The sequence below is a fragment of the Brachyhypopomus gauderio genome, chromosome 8, assembly GCF_052324685.1.
Source record: "Brachyhypopomus gauderio isolate BG-103 chromosome 8, BGAUD_0.2, whole genome shotgun sequence".
In the NCBI taxonomy this organism is placed as follows: Eukaryota; Metazoa; Chordata; class Actinopteri; order Gymnotiformes; family Hypopomidae; genus Brachyhypopomus; species Brachyhypopomus gauderio.
In genome coordinates, this window is record NC_135218.1 from 22,438,264 (window position 1) to 22,463,754 (window position 25,491).

At 43.1% G+C, this 25,491-nt stretch overlaps 1 protein-coding gene across 4 annotated transcripts; it reads right to left on the bottom strand.

The window, feature by feature from the left end:
• On the bottom strand, positions 1-23,437 carry LOC143521952 (NLR family CARD domain-containing protein 3-like). Of its 4 annotated transcripts, none has more exons than XM_077015497.1 (11): positions 23,329-23,437; positions 16,484-16,697; positions 13,203-14,994; positions 12,293-12,553; positions 11,418-11,591; positions 10,900-11,160; positions 10,553-10,726; positions 9,417-9,587; positions 1,959-2,132; positions 1,520-1,566; positions 1-1,257 (listed from the first exon to the last, which is right to left on the bottom strand). In XM_077015497.1, exons 1-11 carry the CDS (start codon positions 23,377-23,379, stop codon positions 725-727), a joined length of 3,852 nt encoding a protein of 1,283 aa, XP_076871612.1. In that variant the 5' UTR covers positions 23,380-23,437; the 3' UTR covers positions 1-724. The 4 variants fall into 4 exon arrangements, with proteins under 4 accessions (XP_076871612.1, XP_076871615.1, XP_076871613.1 ...); XM_077015500.1 differs by lacking the exon at positions 23,329-23,437 and adding an exon at positions 15,649-16,407 and having other exon boundaries at positions 16,484-16,609; XM_077015498.1 differs by lacking the exon at positions 23,329-23,437 and having other exon boundaries at positions 15,649-16,622.
• Positions 23,438-25,491: the final 2,054 nt, after the last annotated feature.

A 25,491-nucleotide genomic window follows, 5' to 3' on the forward strand; every position in this document is an offset into this window, starting at 1 on the left:
CTTGTGCAAAAGCGCCGTGCTCTTTATTTGGCAGATAGATATAACCAGAGAATGCGAGATGTTAATGCATAAACAGAGTTTATTTAGTGCCGTTTGCTGGGAGTGGTCAATCCAGTCCGGGGTCATAACGAGAAGGCAGAGTCCGTACGGTACCTGAGGGCTAGGCAGGAGACGGGGTCCAGGGAACAGGCAGAGGTCGATACACAGGAGAAACAGCAGAGTAGAATAACGCTCAGTAAGCAACATAGTTGGCAATACTTCGCGACTAGGTGTTGTGACGGCGGTGTATATGAATGCCTGGAATGTGGGCGTGGTGATGAGGAACAGCTGATTCCTAATGGCTATCAGGTGTTATTCCTGACACAATCGATGTATTTAATGTCAGGTTATAAGCTTTTGTTTCCACAACATGTATAAGCGTGTATATATATATATAGTATTCAAAGTTTGTACAGTCAAAACTGTATCTGAATCTGTCAATACAATATAACCCCCTGTTTCATCACCACTCAGACAGTGTTTTTGGGCCACTTCATTCAGTCAACACTATTGTTGAATTCCAGCATGCCGGAATAAAAATGAGGTGTTCTGAACTTTCAGCTTTGAGGACTGATGAAACAGATGAAAAGAACTCAAACACAAACATGAAATTTGCCTGACAATGATTATGCTGCAGTCCTCCAAATATTGAGTTGACTTTTTCCTGAAATAATACATTTCTTTCCTAATCACACAATGTGACTGTATCATTGTCACCATAAATACTAATGCCTGGATACAGGGGCTCTGTAAATATTGCATGGAAGGTGAATATGTGATATAACCTGTCAGGGGAGATGATGTAAAAGGAGAGCATGCCAGCTTGCCAGTCCAGATAGACTCCCATTTTTTTAGATGGGTACAGAGAAGGCAGGATTTTCTGCTTTTCATTGAAACTTACATAGCACCCATAGTCATCAGAACAGAACAGAATCCAAGATTTGTTATTCATTCCCAGTTTGCCATCTGTGCTGCGGCCCTTCCTGTTGATCCCTTTGTAAGTGACCCCTACGTAAACAACATTCCCAGTCCACTCAAGCTCCCAGTAGAATCGAGCCCCACTCAAGGACTCTTTACACAAAACCTGAGCATAATATTCAAATCGACCTGGATGGTCTGGGTATGGCTGCTCCCCTTTTGTCTTCGTCACCTTTTTGCTCCCTGTCAGTGAGAGGGTTCTGTGTGCTGTGTTTGGGTCCCATGTGATCTCACAAGAATCTTAAAAAAATCACAGTAAATCATTAGCATACTAGGACAAGTGACTGAGAGGTAATTCCTCAGTGTACAAGTGTTATAGTATACAAATCAACTCAGACCATGGGAAGGACAAAATGGGAAGATCTCAAGTACATGAAGATGAAAATAAATTACTGCTTTCATGTTAGTATACAGGAATTACATCTGTGCACTCGTGATTATGCAAGTTTAAAATTCAGTTTTCAATGAATGTGTTTTCTATCTAAACAGGCTGGGAACTTACATTTCTTCAGGCCAGGCTTGTTCCTGTTCTCACCACCATGTTCCACACTTGTAGAAAAAACCAAACAGTTCAGTGTTTAGAGTTGATTAACTTTTTTAATGTATAGTTTCCAAAGAGCATAAAGCAAATCATGAGTGGGAGGTAATCTTCACATTCTCTTTAAACTTTGAATTGTTCTCTGAGCATTTAACTACTTGGCTTTTTTCAATTTCTCAGGTATATCATTTGAATAAATAAATAAATCAGTAGATGCATACCATTTTCTGTTTTTAAAAAAGAAAACAAGAAACAAGATTCATCCACACAATTATTTTTAATTATATGTATTGACATCAGTGCATAAATACATATAAGCAGGTCATGGGAGGAATTTCAACAGGAAAAATACTGTTAGTTTTATTTAAGGTTCATACATAAAACCCCTTAACCTAGTGCTCACCTGAGTTTCTCCAGTTCACAGTTTGGATCATCAAGTCTTGCATACAGCTGTTTGACCCCTGACGTCCCTGGGTGATTGTAACTGAGGTCAAGTTCTCTCAACAGTGAGTGATTTGAACCCAAAGCTAATGCCAAAGCAATACATCCTTCTTCAGTAACACAGCATCCTGAAAGACTAGAAAAAAAAAACGATTACCTTTATTTCACACTGAATTCATATGCACAATATGCTTGACAAACATATTAATATCAAATCTAAAATGGATTGTGTTTTAAAAATATGGTTCTTTCTAAATAGATTTGAAAACAAAATATACAAAAGACATGAAATCTCAAAATTCTTTGAATTTTGCTATAATGTATGGGCTTCTAATAGCTTTATCAATGGGAATATAATATATAGATATTTGGAGCATGATATTACTAGTGCTGTCAATTCCAGGTGCCGCGATTAAAAGTCCTCGCCAGGATTTTGCTCAAGCTTGCTAGATTTTCTAATTAGCAATCCAGGTAAAATGAGTGGAATCAACACAATCCAGGAAGCCTGAGCAAAATCCTGGTGAGGACTTTTAATCGCGGCACCTGGAATTGACAGCGCTACAGATTATACATTTATACAAATTTCAAATATTCAAAAATCTACGATCAACATTATATGTCCTCTGACATCTAGAAATATAATGTATTGTCTGAGCCTATGTAATACTTTATGTAGTGATTAATTTTAAACTGTGTCTAAAATTCATCTCTCTTCTATGATGGTGATTGAGCTAGACAAAGAGTACTAAAACATGTGGCTTACATATAGGTTTTAGCTTAGGTGAAAGAAGCCCTTATCCAGGGGTCAAAGGACTGGTGGGCCCCTTTCCTGTCTTTGTCTAAACTAAATATTGAGGCCCCCTTTCTCTCCTACTCGTCTTTCTTTATCAATATGTATGATATGCTATGCAGATGTGAGGGGCCCTAGACTTCTTTGAACAACTCGTATATAAATATGTGTAGAGATGCAGCATTCGAGAGTGGAGATTCACATTGGCTTGAGACCTCTCTCAAGCAAGGCCACGGTGCTTGATAAGATGCTGTTCTTATTTGTAATAAACTTATTATTGACAACTAAAACAGTCTCGGCGGAGACTTCTTCATTCATTATCACAGCATTGCTAACAAAGAAATACACCTCAATAACATTACATTAACATTAAGGTTAATTAACATTAAGGTTATCCGAAGTTAATTTTCTGTAATGTAGCATAGATTAGAGCAGCGTGAATAACACTGTTTTATTATAAATAGCATTTTTAAAAACAACACAAACAACAGATAAACAACAAACCACACAAAACAACAGGGACATAAGGCAGACAAGAACAGACATGTCAGGGTTCGACCCAGGCACGTGACTCCTGCTGCCACTAGGCGGAGCCCGCGAGCTGTAACCAGGGGCAATCAAGCCCGATAGGTTGCACCTGTTCTACAGCCTTTTTAAGACAAACGACTTCAGCAACTCATTGCTGAAGTTGTTTGTTGTTCTATGCACACACAGCCCAAGCCAGTTTTCTCTCGTCTCCGGACTATCTCTTGTTTCTCCAGTTCTCCTGTTTCTACCCTGAGTGTTCTCAGGTTGTTTTTTGTTTCCTTCTGTCTTTTCCCTCTTTGTTCTTTGTTGGTTTGTTCTCCAGTGTTCTGATTAACAGACTGGCAGGTAACCAGGTAGAAGCTATTGGTCTTGTTACCATAGCTTCCTCTTTTGTTTCTTATTTTTTCCCTTCCCCTCTGACACGTCGAGTTTGCCTCCGTGTACTTTTCGTTTTTCCCATTTTCTTTTTTGGACGCGTTGTATTTCTTTCCGCGTGTTTTTTGTTTGTTTTTACTTACCTGGTCTTTACACACGTCGAGCTTCTCCGTGTTGTCTTTCTGTTGTTTCCCTCTGGGGTTTTTGTTTTCATTATTTCCCGCATTCGCGGAGGTTTCATTTGGCTGTTTTTTGCCGTTTGTTTTATCGGGTCGCGTTTGAGTCCTCACCACGTTTAAACCAACGCGTCACCGCCGAGAGCGGCGGCGAGGCGTAACAGAACAACTTCAGCCCGTTATGGACTCAGCTGACCCGTCAGCCGACGTGGTGCGGAATGCCCTCGCTATGCAAGGGCAGGCTATTGGCAGGCACGAGCAATCTCTTCGGGAAGTACTTACCCAGCTCCAGGCTATCTCTCTCGCGGTTCAAAAGCCAGATCCGCCCGTGACAGCTGCCAGTCCTCCGGTTTTCTCCGGAGCTGTGGGGTTGCTTGCCGATTCCCGTACAGAACCCGCATTGCCCGCTCCGGCACGTTATAGTGGTGATCCCAACGAGTGTAGGGGGTTTTTATTACAGTGCTCTCTGATTTTCGAGCAGCAGCCATCCCGTTTTCTCACCGAGCGTGCAAAAGTGGCTTATGTGGTGGCGTTGCTTTCAGGGAGAGCACTACGGTGGGCTACACCCGTGTGGGAGAATCAACCCGAACTCTGTTCCTCTTTCGAACGGTTTTCTAGGGCTATGCGGCAGGCGTTTTTTCATCCGGCTTCTGGAGGTATTGTCGCGTCGAAACTGTTGCGTTTACGACAGGGCAGATCTACTGTGGCAGAATACTCATTAGAGTTCCGCACTCTGGCGGCAGAGAGCAACTGGGGTTCAGAAGCACTGGGGGCTATATACACAGAAGGTCTAAGCGAAGAGATAAAGGACGAACTGTCCCTCAGAGAGCCACCCAGCGATTTAGATGACGCTATAGAACTCACAGTTCGGTTGGACAATCGGTTACGGGAGCGCAAACACCGCCGTTTGTTCGCTCCGTCCGGTATTAAACCAGTGTCTCCTGTACTCAAGACTGCTCAGGGGAACGGCGAAACTTCAGAACAGCCCGTGCAGTTAGGGCACACTCGTCTCTCTCTTCAGGAAAGACAAACTCGCTTACGAGAGGGCAAGTGTCTCTATTGCGGCCGGGCTGGTCATAGGATCGCCGAATGCCCCGAACTTCAGGGAAAAGGGCAGACTCGGCAAGTTAATGGGGTTGCACCGACGGGTCATGGTGCTTATGTCCCCAACTGCGGTCTGATGCCCCACGTAGTAGTCTCATGGAGGGGTTCTGACGAACACCGGGTTGTGGCTCTCGTAGACTCGGGGGCCACTGGTAATTTCATCGACTCCAACCTAGTAGCTTCCCTCTCCATACCTCTGGTTCCCTTAGAGAAGCCTCTCTCAGTGTCCGCCGTAGACGGCAAGATGCTCACTTCAGGTGATGTTACCCACCAGACTGTTCCTCTAACGGTTACTATAGGGAACCATCACGAAACACTCACCCCTTATGTCATCGCTGCTCCTAAACTGCAGCTGATTTTGGGGTTTCCCTGGCTTCAACACCACAACCCTGATGTTGACTGGCTCAACCTTTCTATCAACCGATGGAGTAAAGTATGCGAACAATCATGCTTGGTGCCACGCTGCAGTAAACCCGGGGAGAGACCAGAGGAAATAGCGGGGTTAGAAAAAGTCCCTGCTGTTTACCACGACTTAAAAGACGTATTTAGCAAACGCAAGGCGGGTTTCCTACCCCCGCATAGGGCCTGCGACATAGCTATCAATCTCTTACCTGGCACTACTCCTCCTAGGGGGCGTTTATTTTCTTTGGCACTACCTGAACGCAAGGCTATGGAAACCTACATTCAGGAAGCGCTCGCTGCGGGTACTATCCGTCCCTCTACCTCTCCCGCTGGTGCAGGTTTCTTCTTTGTAGGAAAAAAAGATGGGGGTCTCCGTCCTTGTATCGACTACAGGGGACTTAACAAGATCACCATCAAAGACCGTCACCCTTTGCCTCTTATGTCTTCCGCCTTCGAGGCCCTTCAACGGGCAACGGTTTATACTAAGTTAGATCTCAGGAGCGCGTATAATCTGTTGAGAGTCAGAGAAGGCGACGAGTGGAAAACCGCCTTCAATACTCCCTCTGGTCATTACGAATATTTAGTCATGCCGTTTGGACTTATGAACGCACCCGCGGCTTTTCAGAGGTTCGTTAATGGTGTTCTTAGGGAGGCTCTGGATGAATACGCCTATGTTTATCTCGACGACATCCTGATATATAGCCGTACCATCACCGAGCATCAGCAACATGTTCGCCGCGTTCTCCAGTTGTTATTAGAGAATCACCTCTACATTAAGCTGGAGAAATCATTGTTCCACGTCTCCGAGGTGGCCTTCTTGGGGTTCATAGTCGCTAAGGGTCACCTGGCTATGGACCCCGCCAAAATCAAAGCCGTTACTCAGTGGCCCGTGCCCACGTCCGTTCGTTTGGTTCAACGCTTTCTGGGTTTTGCAAACTTCTATAGACGGTTTATCAGAAATTTTGGTTCCCTTGCTGCTCCGCTCTCTGCCCTTACTAGTAAGAAGTTGGGGAAATTCACGTGGACCCCTGAAGCCCAGAAGGCGTTCGAGACGCTTAAGGGTCTTTTTACCAGTGCTCCGGTGTTGCGGGTTCCGGACCCCGAACTCCCTTTCATTGTTGAAACTGATGCCTCTGATTTGGGCGTTGGGGCGGTTCTCTCTCAGAGAGTCGGGAAACCACCTAAGCTGTACCCCTGCGCCTACTTTTCGCACCGGTTCACCCCCACGGAAAGGCGGTATGACGTAGGGGACAAAGAACTCCTGGCCGTTAAAATGGCCTTAGAGGAGTGGCGGCACTGGCTGGAGGGAGCTCGTCACCCTTTTCTGGTCTGGTCTGACCATAAGAACCTGACGTACCTCCAGCAGGCCAAGCGTCTCAACGCTAGACAGGCTAGGTGGGCCCTGTTTTTTAGCCGTTTCAATTTCACGTTGTCATATCATCCGGGTTCTAAAAACACTAAGCCCGACGCTTTGTCTCGGCAGTGGGAACCTCCTCATGTTGACAGTTCCCCGGAAACCGTGCTTCCCCCGGGGGTTGTAGTGGCACCCATCAGGTGGGGTATAGAAAAAACCGTGCAGGACGAACTCGCCAATGAACCCGGGCCTAGTAGTGTTCCTCCTGGCTGTCTGTACGTCCCCTCGACCGTCCGGCGCAAGGTCCTCTTGTGGGGACACACTGAACGTTACGCAGCGCACCCTGGAGCTAGGCGGACCGCCGAGCTCATAAGACGAAGGTTTTGGTGGCCAGCTATGGATCAGGAGATCCGCGACTTTGTAGCCTCCTGCGAGGTGTGTAACCGAAGTAAGGCGCCACGCAACAAGCCTAGGGGGTTGTTGCACCCGTTACCCACACCCTCCAGACCGTGGTCTCATATCTCCCTTGACTTCGTCACCGGGCTTCCGTCCTCTAAAGGACTTACCACCATTCTCGTGGTCGTGGACAGGTTTTCCAAGTTTAGTAAGTTTATCGGCCTGCCCAAACTGCCCTCCGCCCGGGAGACCGCGTCTCTCTTGCTCATCCATGTTGTCCGCAATTACGGGTTCCCTCAGGACGTGGTGTCCGATAGAGGGCCCCAGTTCGCCAGCAGCTTTTGGAAGGCGTTCCTGTCCCTTCTCGGCGCCTCCGCTAGCCTGTCTTCGGGTTTCCATCCCCAGTCCAATGGCCAGACTGAGAGCGTAAACCAGGACCTGGAACAGACCCTCAGGTGCCTGGCTTCCTCTAACCCTGCGTCCTGGGCTGACCACTTGTTGTGGGCCGAGTACGCCCACAACACGCTGTGGCATTCGGCTCTGGGCATGTCACCCTTCGAGTGCTTGTTCGGATACGCCCCTCCGCTGTTTGCAGACCACGAACAAGCCGTGGCTGTGCCTTCCGCTAGGGCTCAGTTTCGGCGCTGCCGCAAGGCATGGTCAAGGGCCCGCTCGGCCTTGTTGAAGGCCTCCTCCGCCTATTGCCGCAGCGCCAACAAGCACCGTCTCCCTGCGCTGTCCTTCCGTCCTGGGCAGCGTGTGTGGTTGGCGGCTGGAAACTTACCGGTTCGGGGTGGTACTAAGAAACTGGCTCCTCGCTTCCTGGGTCCATTTAAGATAGACCGTCGCATCAACCCGGTTACCTACCGTCTGGTTCTCCCTCCGTCCATGCGTGTCCACCCGGTGTTCCACGTGTCCCACCTCCGTCCGTACTTGTGTGGTTCTTCTCCCGCCCCGGCTCCTCCTGCGCCGCGTATGGTTGGTGGGGGTCCGGTTTACACTGTGCGATGTCTTTTGGACGTCCGTCGGGTTAGGGGGCGGGACCAGTTTCTGGTGGATTGGGAGGGTTATGGGCCTGAAGAGAGGTCTTGGGTCCCCAGGGCGCGCATCCTGGATCGTTCCCTGATCACCTCCTTCTATCGCGACAGGGCTGTGGCCCTGGGCCCGCGGGGACTCGGGCCCAGAGGGGGGGGTTCTGTCAGGGTTCGACCCAGGCACGTGACTCCTGCTGCCACTAGGCGGAGCCCGCGAGCTGTAACCAGGGGCAATCAAGCCCGATAGGTTGCACCTGTTCTACAGCCTTTTTAAGACAAACGACTTCAGCAACTCATTGCTGAAGTTGTTTGTTGTTCTATGCACACACAGCCCAAGCCAGTTTTCTCTCGTCTCCGGACTATCTCTCGTTTCTCCAGTTCTCCTGTTTCTACCCTGAGTGTTCTCAGGTTGTTTTTTGTTTCCTTCTGTCTTTTCCCTCTTTGTTCTTTGTTGGTTTGTTCTCCAGTGTTCTGGTTAACAGACTGGCAGGTAACCAGGTAGAAGCTATTGGTCTTGTTACCATAGCTTCCTCTTTTGTTTCTTATTTTTTCCCTTCCCCTCTGACACGTCGAGTTTGCCTCCGTGTACTTTTCGTTTTTCCCATTTTCTTTTTTGGACGCGTTGTATTTCTTTCCGCGTGTTTTTTGTTTGTTTTTACTTACCTGGTCTTTACACACGTCGAGCTTCTCCGTGTTGTCTTTCTGTTGTTTCCCTCTGGGGTTTTTGTTTTCATTATTTCCCGCATTCGCGGAGGTTTCATTTGGCTGTTTTTTGCCGTTTGTTTTATCGGGTCGCGTTTGAGTCCTCACCACGTTTAAACCAACGCGTCACCGCCGAGAGCGGCGGCGAGGCGTAACAAGACAAGGACGCTAGACAACATGCACACTTAAATACAAGAACTTCAAGAAGAAACGTGCAACACAACGCTGACAAGACAAAAGAGGTCATAAGAATAACAGAGACAAACACCCACACCCACTAACAAACACACATGCACGTTGACACAGACTAACAAACACACATACACATGACATTTTCCTTTCTCTTCCGATAGGTAAAAACCAAATGGTTCTTTAATGATTTAAAGAGAATTCATCTTTAAAATACTTATGCCAAAACATTTCAAATGCTAATGGCAAACACAAACTCACCAAACATTAGTTTCAAATAAAATAATTTGAAAATTATTTTCAAATAATTCAACAATATCATAAAAAGCAAATAACTGCTGAACCCATGTCGCTGCTCATCTTCCCTTACCCCAGCCTCTGCAATGTGCACTGTGGATCCTGAAGACCAACACAAAGCATCTTCACACCTGAATCCTGTAGGTAATTGTCTCCCAGCTCCAATTCTTTCAAGTCAGTGTTGGAACTCAAAATTGATGCAAGACATGAACAGCACCGATCAGTGAGATTACACCAGCAGAGACTAAAGTAGAGAAATTAAATAATTAATATACAGATTATTACTCCTACAAAAACAAAAAAATTTGCTTCCATATTCATTGGAGATTTGACAGTTCTATTACAGCAAGTGGTGGGTTTTTTATTTTTAATTATTGGTGTTTTATTAGTTTAATAAATTATTATATAAATATAATGTTACATTTTCTACAAGCAGGCATGACGCAAATGTAGGATATCGTAAAATAGAATACAAGACATGGGTAAACTATGCACAGGGAAACACTACACACAAGGAAATACAATAACGAGAATCGTTGACGTTGTTGAGGCCGTATACTCCAACGCTAGAAATCTAGCACTAGGACCCTGGAGCGGTTATTTTCTGCATGGTCAGCGCTAGATTCGGCAAAGTTCACATCGCACCAGAACAACTGAACACACACTTATAATAATTTAATGCCTCCCCTCATAAAATTCCAGACATTTAAAGACATTTTTAGGCCTTGAATATGGAAAACTAAATTTAAGACATTTTAGGACTTTTTAAGGACCCGCGGGTACCCTGAATGAAAGAAACCAGGCTAACGGGAAACACATATACAAAACTAAAGAAAACGCTCAACTACAATACGGAGAACCAGAAACACTGACGACAAGGTACAAAGGGAATTAAGCGAACTACAGGGGAACACGCGAATACAATTAAAGGGGATACAGGGAGAGAGCGAAAACGAGTAAGGAATCATGTATAACTTACAAACAACGACTGACAATGATAGACCGGGCAGGGGCAACTAAATACACAGTACCAGGGAAGTGAAACAAGACACAGGTGCAAACACTGAGAACAGGGCGTGACAGACAGGAGGGAAACCAGGGAAACATGAAAACAAGGCAGGGCTAGGGTAGACGATACGAGATTGGGAAGGAGGGTGGAGCTGGACGTGACAGTCCAGTTTAGAAATATTCTAATAACACAAGATTCACCTCAGTTTCTCTAGTGTACAGGTTTGACTATTCAGTCCAGCACTGAGACATGACACTCCTGAATCTCCTATGTTATTGTTACTTAGATCCAGTTCATTCAGGTATGGGTTTTCTGACTGTAGAACTGAGGCCAGAGTTTCGCATGTTCTGTCTGGAATGCCAACTTCAACAAGTCTGCAAATGTGAAAATAAAAGAAAGAAACAAAAAACTTTTTACATTAATTATATTACACTGAATATTTATATTGGCTTTTCACTAAAATTTAAATATCAAGAACTGTGGTTAGGTTAATATGTAATATTGTATAGAAAACCATTTGTACAATAGATTAAATACAAACAAAAACCTTATGCTCTTGAGTTTACAGTCCGGATTTCTCAGCCCAACACAGAGAAGTTTTACTCCAGAATCACCAAGATTGTTGTAGCTGAGATCAAGCTTTTCAAGTTTGCTGTTTGGATGTGTTAGTCCATCACAGAGTTGCATCACTCCTGTGTCGTCCAGCTTATTGTAACTGAGATTCAGCTCTCTCAGACATGAGCTGGGTGACTGCAGAGCAATTTTAATGGTTTCACAAGATTCATTTGTGAGATCACATTTGTCCAACCTATAAAGTAACACAAATACTTTACATTATCTTAATCGTAATATTTTAAATATCAAACAGTTTACATTTAACCTTTATATATCAAACAGGCTCAATGATGGAGCAAATTTACAATGGGATAATATAAACCCTAAACAAAAATATTATAATGCTAATAATTACACAGAATTAAATATAGTTATTATAATATACATTTTGTTATTACACATTTTATTTGACTATGTGACAACAATGAAAATTAACATTGTTAAACGTACCCAAGTTTCTGCAGATTGCACTGTGAACTTATAAGTCCAGTAGAGAGAAGCTTCACTCCAGAGTCTGTCATTTTGTTACAACCAAGGTCCAGTTCCTTCAGTTGTGAGTTAGCAGACTTGAAAACTGAGGCCATCAGTTCACAAGATCGTTCTGAAAATTTGGTACCAGCCAGACTGCACACATGAAAAACTGAAATCACATATTTTGCTTTTTTTATTACTGCCCTCCCTGAATACATATAGTTAGAATTAAATGATTTAATTTAGCTGCACCTGAAACTCGTCTTGTACTATTTACAAATTGTTCTTTAGACAAAAATTTTAACAATATAAAAATCTGTAGCGTCTGTCCTTTACGTTTAGTGCATGGGTTATGAGGTTAAAGGACATGCCTACATGTGGTTCATCAGTTCATGTGTCGCTAAGGATTTACATCCGTCACTTACCTAATGTGATTGGGAGATTTATGTGTTATTTGTATGAATCTGACCAAAACATATTCATGACATTATTAACACTAGAAGCACTGTACCTACTTTACATACTTATACCGATAGGTGCCGAGGGCCGGTCATCTGACCGCTTTCACCACCTACTACTAGCACTATGTTGTTTTCATCTACTTAAAGCGCACCTTGCGTGGTCAAAATGAGGATTCGCACCTCATGGAAGGAAGGAAGGAATCTTTCTTTCCTCATTCAATTGACATCTGGCTAGCAAGCTAGCTAAATTAATGAATTATTCAGCACAGAACAAACATATAACCAGGTTTTTTTTTAAATAAATGATTATGTATTTTGTTTTTTTGTTTGAATGCAATTTTATGACACCAGCGTATTTTGGAAATGTGACTTGCAACACTTTTAAATACAAACCCAAGTATCTTTAGTTTACAAGTGGGACCCATCAGACAATCACAAAGCAGCTTCAATCCTATATGTTCCAGTTCATTATGGCTGAGATTCAGTTTCTCTAGTTTACAGTGTGGACTGGAGAGCCCCGCACAGAGTAGTTTGACTCCTAAATCTCCCAAAGTGTTGAAGCTTAAGTCCAGTTCTGTCAGGTGTGAGTTTGCCGACTGCAGAATTGAAGACAGAGTTTCACAAGATTCATCTGTCATGTTGACACCAGCAAGGCTGTGGGGAAGACAGAATTCATTACTTACACATTTAACATGAAACTGTGTGATTTCAAATGTCTACTGAATAATGCATAGCCTGACGTTAGTATACCAGCTGAATGATGATTAATTTTATTGTTTGTGAGACAACCAATTTATTTGAAAATACTCAGCTGTAGTGTAACGCAGCTCGCGCTGCGGAGCGAGGAGACGGACACAAACGCTGAGGAGAGCGAGATTTATTCAAGGGAATACCAAAACCGTGGTCAAATGGACAGGCGTGGGTCAAACCAGCAGAGCAGCCAGAACAAACAAGGTAAACAGGCATTATAAGACAGGGAACCAAACATGACGGGGAAATACAGAACAGGCAGAATAAACACGGAAAACAGAAACACAAAGCGTAAACTCACGAAAGTACAACCCGACAGGATGAACAAAACCACCGATACGGACATGGGCGAAACAAGGACTGATATACAAGGAACATAACAAGGCACAGGTGAAGACGATAATGACACGGGCGTGGCAGACAGACAGAAACCAGGCAGACAGACAAGCAGGGCGGGGCTAATTGGCAAGGAACAACAGAACCACGAGGAACAGAGACATTGGAGTGACAGTGGGGAGAGGGGGGTGTAGCCCTACGTGACATGTAGACTTACATGGCTCTTCTGGAGGTCCTGACAACCGGCAACAACCTTCGATATCCCTCCAATGATGTGTTGTACATCTTCATATCAAATTCATTCATTACATCCTCTGACGTTAGCAGCACATATGCCAAAGCTGAGCACTGGTCAGGTTTAAGCTCTGTTTCAGAATGCCTGCCTGATTTCAGGAAACTATGGATTTCATCCACTAGAGAGTTGTAATTCAATTCATTCAGACAATGAAACAGGTTGATTGTTCTTTCTGCTGAGAACTCATTCCTGATCTTCTCTTTAATGTAATCTACTGTTTCTTCAAGGCTTTCCACCCTGCTTTTTGACAGCAGACCCCTCAATAGGAACTGATTAGAGTCAAGTGACAGTCCCAAGAGAAAACGAAGGAAAAGGTCAAAGTGTCCGTTCTCAGTGTGCAATGCTCTGTCCACAGCACTCTTGTGCAAATCTGACATCTTTACAATTTTGCTCTGGTTGTCTGCATCTTTTCTGAGTATGTTCATGTTACTGTTTGCAAACTGAAGTTGTACATACACTGCAGCAAGATGCTCCTGAATACTCAGATGCACAAAGCAGAAGACCTTTTCCTTGTACAATCCAAACTCCTCTCTGAATATTTCAGTGCAAATTGCAGAGTACTCACAAGCTTTGCTGACATCAATTCCACATTCTATCAGATCTTTTACATAGAAAATCATGTTTCCCTTCTCCAACTGCAGAAATGCTAGTTTTCCCAGTTTGGTTATCATCTCTTTATCGGGTTGTGTCAGGTCTAGTTCATCCTGAATCATCCCATGGTACTTCTTGTTCTTCAGGTGCGTTTGAATGAGGAGAAAGTGAGTGTACATCTGGGTCAGAGTTTTGGGAGCTTCTGTGCTGCCTGATCTGCTTAGCATCTTCTGTAGAACAGTGGCTGATATCCAGCAAAAAACCGGTATATGGCACATAATGTGGAGGCTCCTTGAAGACTTTATGTGTGCAACAATTCTGTCAGCAAGACCTGGTTGACTGAACTTCTTCCTGAAGTACTGTTCCTTCTCCAAGTCGTTGAATCCTCTGACCTCCGTCACCTGGTCAACACACTCAGGAGGGATCTGGTTAGCTGCTGCTGGTCGAGAGGTTATCCAGAGCAGAGCAGAGGGAATTATATTTCCCCTTATGAGGTTTGTTAACAGCACATCCACAGAAATCTTCTTTGACAAGTCACAACACATTTCATTGTTCTTGAAATCAAGAGGAAGTCGGCATTCATCCAGACCATCAAAGACAAAAACTGTTTTTACTTTTTCACTCCTGATAGTTTTTAGATCTTTAAGTTCTGGGAAGTACTGATGAAGAAGTTGCATTAAACTATACTCTCCATTTCCCTTCATATTCAGATCACGGAAAGGAAGTGGGAATACAAAATGAATATCCTGATTTGCCTTTCCTTCTGCCCAGTCTAAGATGAACTTATGTACAGATACAGTTTTCCCAATCCCAGCAATGCCCTTTGTTAGCACAGTTCTGATCCGTTTTCTCTGTCCTGGTAAAGGCTGAAAGATATCATTGTATTTTATAGTGTTTTCTGGCATGGGCTTGTTCTTTGACACTTCCTCAATCAATCTGACCTCATGTTCATTATTAACACTTCCACTTCCTCCTTCTGTGATGAGAAGCTCAGTGAAGATGTCGTTTAAAAGAATCTGATTGCCTTGCTGAACATTTCCCTCATGTATACATTCAAATTTCAATTTAAGATGATCCTGTAACTTAGATTTAATGTAATCCTCCACAGTCATAGCATGTTTTTCTACAAAAAAAAACAGTGATTAATGTGCTAGAAATTAAAACATTGAATATACTCAATATACTCAACACAATATTTTGATTTATATCTCAGGACTGACTCCAGGGTTGTGCCATCAACCACCACGAGGGGAGCTCACGAGCGCAATCAGCAGTGATGACCTGGACCTGTCAATCTCCCTACTTAAGGAAGACAGATACAATGTCTCACCGCCACTCTCTCTCCAGCCCAGGGGTGGCCACCCCTCAGAGACCAAGAGCCACTATTTTTACTGTGTTACAGCAAAGAGCCACATTATACACATGGGCACACTGATGAAAATACCAGGGTGAACTCAAGCTAAGCGAACAGCACATAAAAAAAAAAAAACACAAACTTCGATATAAACGCAAGGTTCTGGAACACCCCTAAAGCAGGGCAGGGTTGTCTAATGTGAGTGTTTCAGGACTTTGTCACGATTGGAGGAGGTGGGCCACGGCACGGCGAGGTTGCTCATGCAAGCGTGCACGCACACCACAAGCTCTTTTTTCAGTTACGAGCTATGTACGCAACTGTTGTTTTCTAGGTAAAAAGTGGATAAACTCCGATATCAAGACTTGTGTTATGTTATATCAAGACTTGTGTGGTGGTAACACAATGCCACTGACCTGCGCTCACCTTTAGGAAGAAGAGAACAGACAGTGTCAGTAGTTTTGAAGCCTCCCTCAGTCATCTGCGGTGCCTTTGCTGCACCTCGTATGTTGTTTATTCCAAAACGTGTGACAGAAGACCGCATTTCACCAACGAGACTCAAAGCAGAATCACAATAGCATAGATACTTCATGCCACTAGTCTCACGTTTTCCACTACGGCAGTTTTAAAAGTGTTAGCAGCTCGCTAGGCTTGTAAACGAACCGCGCACCACGAAGATGTAGCAGTCTGTTGCCCTCAGAGCTGATGACATAACCGGGTCACGGCACAGATCGTTTGTGCAGGTGAAAGCACGGGCTGGCTGGGGACTCAGACCTCTCCCCAATCGTACCTGGGCACAGCACGGTTTGAATGGCTCTAGTGTGAGTGTGCCCTAAGAGCCGCATGCGGCTCGACAGCCGCGGGTTGGCCACTCCTGCTCAAGTTTTCAAGTTTTCCTTCGCTGTTCATTTCTCTGTGTATTTCACTTGGATATTTTGGGAAGGTTTTTTTTGTTTGAGCTTTTTCTCTTGCCTGTGAGCCAGCTACTTCCCCTTGCGTCCTGAGTTTGTCTTCTATGGTTTTGTTTTTCGCATTGAGGTTTTTTCCCATTTTTTTCCTGTACTGTGTACAGTGTTTTCTTTTGTATCTTTTCCCACATTGTCTTTTGGCAGAGGTCTAGGTTATCTGTTGTTTTGGTGCTTGGGTTCGTCCGTTTAATTTAAAAACCCTCGTATATTTTTCTCCCTACCGGGAGGCACCGCATTACAAAATGGATATATTTGATTAAGACAATCACAAGGAAACATACTAATTTGCTTACCTTTCTCCAGTATGTTTTGTAACGCTAACTTCAGGGCACCTTCTGAACCAAATCTCTCCACAATGAATTTCGATAATTTGTGGACTTCAGTAGTCTCCAAAGGAGTGTCAAAGCATTCAGGGTAATTGCGACACAAGTAATTCACAAATTCGTCTCTGTCTACATTGTTCAATGTTTGTTCAATCAGGGACAATGTTTCCAACTCCTCAAGGACCTATAACCAAGAAAGACAGGGCATGTTTAAAACCATCTCTTAATTCTGTTAATATGGCAGAATTAAACAAAACATACAGGTTTTTGTTTTTACAAAGCAGCCTTATATTAATAAGTTGTACAGAGAGTCTGTAGAGTGACTGAGAAGCAAGCAAAGTTCTCAAAAACAAAATGTCATGCTCTGTGACCAAGGAGACAACAATTCCCAGCATGCCCAGCCACCTAGATGCCGTTTCCACTCACCTGAATATTAGGACACCTGTAGCTCATTAAGCAGAGGATACTTAAGACATATCTCGGAGTGTGTTATAATAAATCCTTTCATCATTAATCTGCATACGTCTCTCTCTGTGCCATGTACCCGGCAATACACATAAATGTTAATTCAACTTCAGAGGAAAGGAAAACTTTCCTAGGGCATCACATCTGCCACACATACTACCTCTATTCCCACCACTAGGGGAGCACAGCATCACTCTCCAGAGATGTTTCTCCAGAAAATCAGTTGATATCATTTACCTGTTCTACCATCTCTCACGCCCTCCCCTCCCTTTTATATAGCACTAACTTCCTCCCTCTTTGTGAAGTATTGCCTCTTGATGTGGACTACTGAGTGTTTATCTCTCATTGCTGCCTCCTCAGTTACCAACCTGTTCAATCTCTCCAGATCCATCCCTTCTATACAAGCCAAGCTCTGCTTTCCTTTTGCTGACCTGGATCGACACTACTACTCCTTTGCTGATTGTCATTTTGAATGTTTGCTTGTGCCTACTGTCAAGTGACACTACGCAAGACACCTGTGTGCTTTCTCACAATAAAGCATCAATAATAACTAGGATCATATCATAACTGCTTTGACCTTTTGAAGGTGCCTTGTGAAGACCAGTACTGTCAGTTACATAAGTACTCTACAAATGGGTGAAAGAACTGACACTATAACATATATGGACTCTTTCCACAATTTCTAGTTTACTTTACACCAGCATTATTTTGTGTGATGTGTATTAACCATAGTGATAGCATGGTTTGTTTAGTTTAGACTGTTTTAATTCTTTGTGTACTTTGTACAGGCAGATACACTTACATGTTGTGCCTCCATGAGCTGCCACTTATATAGTATATGTGCTCAGTTTTATCACCCTCTTTAACATCAAGTTGAGCTCTGTTAAAAGATGCTTCTGAATGGTCCCTTATGGTTTCATTCAGAGATGATCCAACCTCACAATGCTCTGAAAAACGTTAAAGAACTGTAACAAACTGTGATACACAGCATGTTTTGCCATCCATTATGTTGATGAAAGTGGCCATTACTGTGCCAGCTTCTATTTTGTTGGCCAGCAAAAAAAAAGTAAATTTTTTATCCTCGTTGCCAGATTTGCTTTATCATTATGAGTTAATCACTTTACAACAAATAAGTCTAAACGAAACAATAGTAAGGGTTTTGTCACCCTGAATAGGGCAGTCATGGCCTAGTGGTTAGGGAACTGGTCTTGTGACCGGAGGGTCATGGGTTCGATTCCCAGACCTGAGGCCATGACTGAGGTGCCCCTGAGCAAGGCCCTTAACCCTCAATTGCTCACTTGTATAAAAATGAGATAAAAATGTAAGTCGCTCTGGATAAGGGCGTCTGCCAAATGCCATAAATGTAAATGTTCTCACGGTACGGCGGGCCCCCTACTGGTCGCCCCCGTCTACAGTGGCAGCTGTCCTGTCAATCGTTGTGTTGTGTTCGTCCCTTGGGTGGGCGGAGCCCGTGATCCGTCTCACCTGAGGGTCGTTTGTCTATATATGTTTTGTCATTGTACCAGTTGACCGCTGGTTATTATATCCTTAATTTGGATCAGTTCACGGGTTTTTTTTTTTTCCACGGGCACTTTTCATATTAAACCATCCTTTTTCCCTGAGACTTGGCGTGATCGCTTCCATTTCATTTCGCACACCCTGCCCGTCACAGAATAACCAGCCACTTTCGGAAGCCACCAGTCTCCTTTACTTTCTCCTTCGTTCGTGGTCATGTCTCGTGGTAAGTGTTTGCCTGCATGGTGTTTTGTTTGAAGAGCTCTGCCGTGCTTATGTGTTGTGTGTGTGTGTGTGTGTGTGTGTGTGGCAAGGAAAGCTCATCATGTCCGTTGTCTGTTCATCTGAAGAGTTTTGCCGTGCGTTTGTGTTGTGTGGCATGGCGAGGACCAGGGCGTCTTCCCTGGGAAAACTCTTCATGTTGTGTGAGTGTAAAGTGTGTACATGTGAACGGGCGTCTGGATCAGTGTGCGTGCTCGTGGTGTTAAATATTTCATGTTTTGTGTGTGATGCGAATGCCGCTCCTCACTGTCGCCTCGCTCCCCGTTTTGTCTTGTTTCATGTGGGGAGCGACTGCGAACATGAGCGGCGCGTCACTGTTATGTGTTTGAACCGAGCGCGCATGTGTGGGTCTCGTCCGTTCGTTGTTTGTACACTGTTTTGTTTGTCTAGTCTTTGCGTGTGTTTTGTCCTCGCGTGCTTGTGAATTGGTGAGTGTAATTCCACGCATGCTCCTCCCCTTAAATGTGTGTTTGGGGGGGGACCGGCTGTGGTCCCGTGCTACGGAGTGTGGCACGGAGGGCGTCGCTCCCGAGGGAGGCCCTGACCAGGTAAGTGGGGGGTTCTCCTGAGTTAGGATGGAGACCCCTCCCCCATGGAGGGGGGATCAGGGTAGTGCGCGTGCATGTTTTTTGTTGGTGGGTGTGGGTGTGCGTTTTCTGTGCAGGTGCTTCTCCCTGGCGGTGGATCTTAGTGTTCCTGGGCCTTGTGGGGGTCTCCACCTAGCAGGAGCCCCCTTATGTTGTGGGGTGACCGGAGCCCGGTCTTAAAGAGCCCCTCCCTAGTGGGCTGGGGCCCCCGGATGTTTGGGGACTATAGGGCTCCGGTCTGAAGAGCTTCTGCTCAAGAGGGAGATCCTTCCACAGGGTCCGGGGGTTGACGTAGCCACGCCCCGGGGAGGTAACCTGCACACACACACCTCGGACAAATAAGAAGCTGTAGCTCCTCGTCCTCACACCTTGGGGCTAAGCGGCTGAGTGCCTGTTAGGGCGTGAGGGCCCTGTGACCGACCGGGAAGTGGTTTTGTGTTGTTAACGGCCCAGTCGGTCGAGGGTCCCGCCCAGGGAGGTGAGCTGATGCATGTTTTGTGTTCTGTGTTACAGCTCCTGGACTGCAGGGGGTGCGTCCCTGCCTTCCTGCCCCTTTGTTTTGTGTGCTGCCGCTGTGTGCCGCACAGCTGGTGGAGGGGAGTGCGGCTTGGAGGGGGGACCTGTCACGGTACGGCAGGCCCCCTACTGGCTGCTGGTGTACGGGGATACAGCGACAGGTGATGCCAAATATTATGGAGCTCGTAAGGCGACGGCGTTAATAAGTCGTGGCCACGCGTTATTTATTTATTTTTTACATGATGTCACCTTACGGGCTCCGTAAAATATAGTAAAATCCATAAAAAAATGTTTTTTTGACTGTCATGTCAATGGATTCAATGTAAACGCAATCCCTAAATGCAAGAAGCCGCTTTCGCCATTTTGACTGCCATGGCTCAGTCAAAACCATTACGTCTTAATGAACCAATACATACATCAGCGGCGAAAACTATTGTAAAAATACCAGGTTTACGTGTTTTTATTTTCTAACATGAGCTAAAACACAGGGTAGACTCAAACGACAAGAGTTTACAACTTCATCTTCAACCTTTTCAGCCCTGGTGCGAATGTGATCCTCACACGTCCCTGGATTCACCAGTTACAACTACAGACACACTAGAAAAAAATCTTGTTTCTTATTTTATGTCACCGTTAACTACACGGGGTTGACGCGAACTTAAATAGGTAGATAGATGGGCCTATTATCACAAGAGCTTGTGGTTAGATCTGACAGTGTTCAACGCTGTAGCGAACGGCAGTAACTTTGTTTTACCGCAAAATATGAAAACGATTGAAAACATTAATAACCCAATTAAATCCACCCAATTAAAAATGTACGATCTAGTAAATGTAGTGGTAAATGTACGATCTGGTAAATGTAGTGGTAAATGTACGATGTGGTAAATGTAGTGGTAAATGTACGATCTGGTAAATGTAGTGGTAAATGTACGCTCTTCTGACTTGTCCGCGGTGTAGCACTAGGTCCTGCTTCTCGTCCCGCTTAGCAGTAAATGAATAACATGAATGAAGAACGTTGGTAAGATTGAAATGCTATTTGGCCTCTATGAAGGTTCTGGGCGGAAACTGCTGGCCACTGTCATTGAAATAGCCAATTTCGGAAGTGCTCTGTTTGGTAATTAAGTCAATATAATAATTAAAATATAATCCCCCCCCCCCCCCCCAAACAAAAAACTCATCGGATCTACACGATTCACGCAGGTCGCCCTTTTCAACTTCAAAACAGCGAATTTCGCCGAAAGGTGACAGATTTTCATGCCTGTGAGGGTCAATTGTTTGTCTATATATGTTTTGTCATTGTACCAGTTGACCACTGGTTATTATATCCTTAATTTGGATCAGTTCACGGGTTTTGGTTTGTGTACTTTTCATATTAAACCATCCTTTTTCCCTTGACATGGCGTGATCGCTTCCATTTTATTACGCACACCCTGCCCGTCACAGGTTTCAGGAACATATTTTCAGTCAATGTCTGAATCTGTGATGTTAATGGTTACCAGCTTGCAAATGTGTCTCCAGTTTTTTCCACTGGGTTGATATAACATGATGATGGAGAGTCTGGGGTCTCTGTTTAAGAACAAAACTAGAATATTTAAATAAGATCCTCATAATTTCACTTTGGCATATTACTTTTTTCATCATTTCACAAACTTATTTTTGCTACAGTGACAACTATTGTTTTATTCTAAAGTTATTATTGTCAATTTGCACTATCACAGATGCATATTGTGAATAAAATATTGGCACTTACTGGATAGGCCTATTTTGAACATCAGTAATGAACGAATGTGAATGGTTGAATCTTAACATTATAGCTAATTGTTTAAATTGTTGTTTAACCAGTTTTTAATAGTAAGCATTGGAAGCTCCTAAAATTGTGTTTTTAGAGCTCTATTGTTTTAGTTTGGAGCAAAAGGGACTAAAGAGCTAAAAACAGTATAGACACTTCAGTTCCTATGCTGATAGATTTTGGATATTTCCAAGTTACCCATTACTTATGTATGTAAATCACTATGTAATATATTCCATTAAGGTCATACAAAAAAAGGCCAGAAACAGGAGCTGCAACTGTTACGTTTACTTTAACATTAGTTAATTATTGTTCATGTTAACTAATGCATTACTTCACATTAGTCAACATTTAATGTAAAGTGTTGCCGATTAAATAACAGGTACTGTGAACAGCAGTTTGTAATCTTCTGAAAATTTCTACATATATATATATCTACTATAAAATGGACCAGTTAAAAGTTTAAAGGTTTAAATAAATGTGATTTAATTCTAAGCAGACTTTCCAGTGATAAACAAGATACAGTATGGCCATTTTGTATTGGTGAATCCCATTCTGAATCTACCATTGTTTCTGGTGTAGCCTCAGGTGTAGTATCAGCATAGACCTTTATGTTAGATTTCATGTTGGCATTTCATTTCGTTTTCATATTAACATGATGTAAGTTTTCAAAAAAAAAGTTAAGCTACAAACATTAAATAAAGTTATAATCTTCTCCTAAGTTTCCCTATTTATACTTTTGCTACATATTTAGTAAAACATTAACTAATTTCTGAATAGGCCATGTTAATCTAACTTCAGGTCTAACTTCACTAGAGCTTAACAAAGTAATTGCAGTGAATTACAAGTGAAGACCAGAACAAAACTTTGTACCATGGTGACCGTGCCTTTTGTTCTGCAGCTCCAAGCCTTTGGAATGCCCTGCCTGACCATCTGAGGAAGCCTCAGACAACTGATTCTTTTAAAAAGGGACTAAAGACATATCTTTTTGAGGACCTATGGTCAATAAGTATTATATTTTATTAGTATTATTATTTTTTTAATTGTTTTCTCTATTATCTTTTAATTTATGTTTTACTCTGTAAGCACTTCGGGATTTACTATAATGGAAAGTGCGTTATAAATCCAATGTATTATTATTAAGACCAATCCATTTGTAAAGTATTTTCTGTCATAGGTATTCGTTCCAAACACTTTAAGCAACGGATGCGAATATGAATATATTGAAAATGCAAATGCATGTGTGTTTTTATGTTTATTTTAGTTAACAAAACATTTACCTTACTTATTTTAATTTATATAGGCAAAATTTTTATATATCTTGAAGGTCACACACCTGCGTTGACGTATGACTATGACTCTACTGGCTCGGCATTCATTATTAACGCATACCTAGGAATATCTTATTGCAACGTTTTACCACTGTTCATCCCTAGCATACCAAGCCTTTTTCTAGTGAACATTGTATTTTCCGGTTTTGACCTTGCTAATCATTTTTCGACTGCCCTTTGTACTGTTGCTGGAATTGCGCACTTTTGGAGTTTCGTCCATGCCTATCTCTGGAATACGATTTTGGATTTGCCAAACTATTCCTCAAACCGGAAGAGTCTGCCTATCCCTGTGTTATTATAAGAACACTTGCAATTTACGAAAATACTTACACAACATTGTTTTTTTGTCCGATTATCCAATAACTTCGTGTTAGTAGTCATATCCGGGGACACGTATATAACCGAAACAATTACTTTCGTTTTACAAACGGAAGGAAGAACGACGATGTACGAGGCTGACGTTGCGTCATGTCCACCATAAATAACACTGCAGAGAGCATAGCTCGCCTGTAGAAGGTACTATTTATTTTCAAATCACTAATCACAAATCACAACGTGCATGTTTTCTGAAAAACGATGATTGAAAGGAAATAAACTGAACATTCTTGATATACGCAATAATACACGAGAGGGAGTGCTATAACGTGTAATATTGGCACTGTATGTAGTAATAACGTGTAATATTGGCACTGTATGTAGTACATAAAGTATGGCACTGCAGTGCCGATATTACACGTTAGCCTATAGCACGAACCTCGAGTGTATAATTGCGATTATACCACAGTTCCATTATCGCTGTTTATTGAAAGATTTTGAGTTAAAGAGGACGAGAAAATACGACCTGTTTGGTTAAAAACACTCTGCCAGTTAAAATAGTTACATTCAATGGCTCGCTGCTAAACTTACACAACACTGGAACAGCCTTACCCAATAAATATTATAGAGGTAAATATACACAAAAACAACTGTTGATAAAATTGTATTTATTAAAAAATAAAGTACAACAATTATTGATAATGGATTTTTAACCAGGATGTAAATACATTAAGAGCTCAGGACGTTTGTTTTACGGTATTAACTTCGTTTCTCTGCATTTCCAGCTCATCCAAATCATTGTTTGTAAGCGTGACAAACCTTGGCTCATTGGAGGAATCAGGCTGGTCATTTATAGCTTCATCCTCCAGTTTCAGATCGAAACAAATGCTTTCGAAGGCAATAGATTTAACGAACTCCCTGTAATTCATTTTGATAATGTTGCTGCTTGTTTGTAGTTGCGCTGTTTGGCTTGTAAATGCTGCTTCGTTGCTAGGTTACCTGTATATGTCGGAGTAATAGACGGTTTCATGAGCAAAGTCACCAAAAAGATGCGCGCGCATTTTGGCAACAGAAGTGGAGATTTGTCCCATGGGACCACAGTGCAGATCCAAATTCTTTACATAAACAAGATAATAAACGGTACTATTTTCAAGCACTGTATGTATGTGTAGCAAGACATTATTGCACTATTATCCTCACACAATGATGATTCATATACTCAGGGATTTAGATTTAATTCGATCTTTCAAAATAAAAGTCTCTCAATAATGGCGGAATCTACTGTAAGTCTCTACATCAGTCAGCTTAATAATCAAGATCGTATCAATTATATGAGCAAACTCACCCTGCCGACAAGCGAAATTCTTCCAGATCCTTACAAAATATTAGAATAGGCCCTTTTCACAACAAAGCGGAAATACGTCACCGCCGGGTAAAACAAGTTCCGGTACTCACAGAAGATAGTTGTTGTCAATTCACCTCAGCATGGAGCGTGTATTTACTTCATCCCTGTCGTCGCTGCCGAGACTGAATTTTAAATATGTTTGCAGTACAGTTTGGAGAACATTCAACAACGAAGGGTTCCAAGTTGAATAGAGGCTAAAAATTGTTTGTAGAAGAATTTATTCACTCATACCAGGGTAAGCTAGCACTAGCGAGGTAACTAACTAACTATTATTTAACATATAGCTAGTTCCATTAGTCATCATACGGAGTGGTAAAACAGTCTATATTATTATGATATATATTATAATATTACAAATGATAGACAGCTTTAGTTAACAATATCTAGCTAGGTTAAGCTGGGCGTACACTGCGATTTTTGGCCCATTTTCAGCCAATTTTTCACTCGTGCGACTATTTTTGCAATCGGGCCGAGTTTCGGCTCAATCGCGTGTCGTGCATCGTATAGTTTACACAGGTAAACAAGGAGCGATTCACACCTCACGACCAACTCCCGATCAGAAATCGCAGCGTCGCAAGAATATCAAACGTGTTTGAATTTCAAACATTTGAAAGAGCAAACTCTCGGCTGGGAGTAGATGTTCGTGGCATACTCCCAGCCGAGAGCTTGCTCTTTTCTAGGTAGATGCTATCGGACCAGAGCTAGATGCTAACGGACCGGAGCTAGATGCTAACGGACCAGAGCTAGATGCTATCGGATCACGGCTAGATGCT

Excerpts from the sequence above, each read along its gene's own strand:
- LOC143521952 (XM_077015497.1), bottom strand. The coding sequence starts at position 23,379 with ATGACTACTAACACGAAGTTATTGGATAATCGGACAAAAAAACAATGT. Across the intron at positions 10,727-10,899 it reads TGTAAACTCAAGAGCATAAG|ACTTGTTGAAGTTGGCATTC; the intron begins GTTTTTGTTTGT and ends TCACATTTGCAG. Across the intron at positions 2,133-9,416 it reads TGCACATTGCAGAGGCTGGG|TCTTTCAGGATGCTGTGTTA; the intron begins GTAAGGGAAGAT and ends TTTTTTTTCTAG.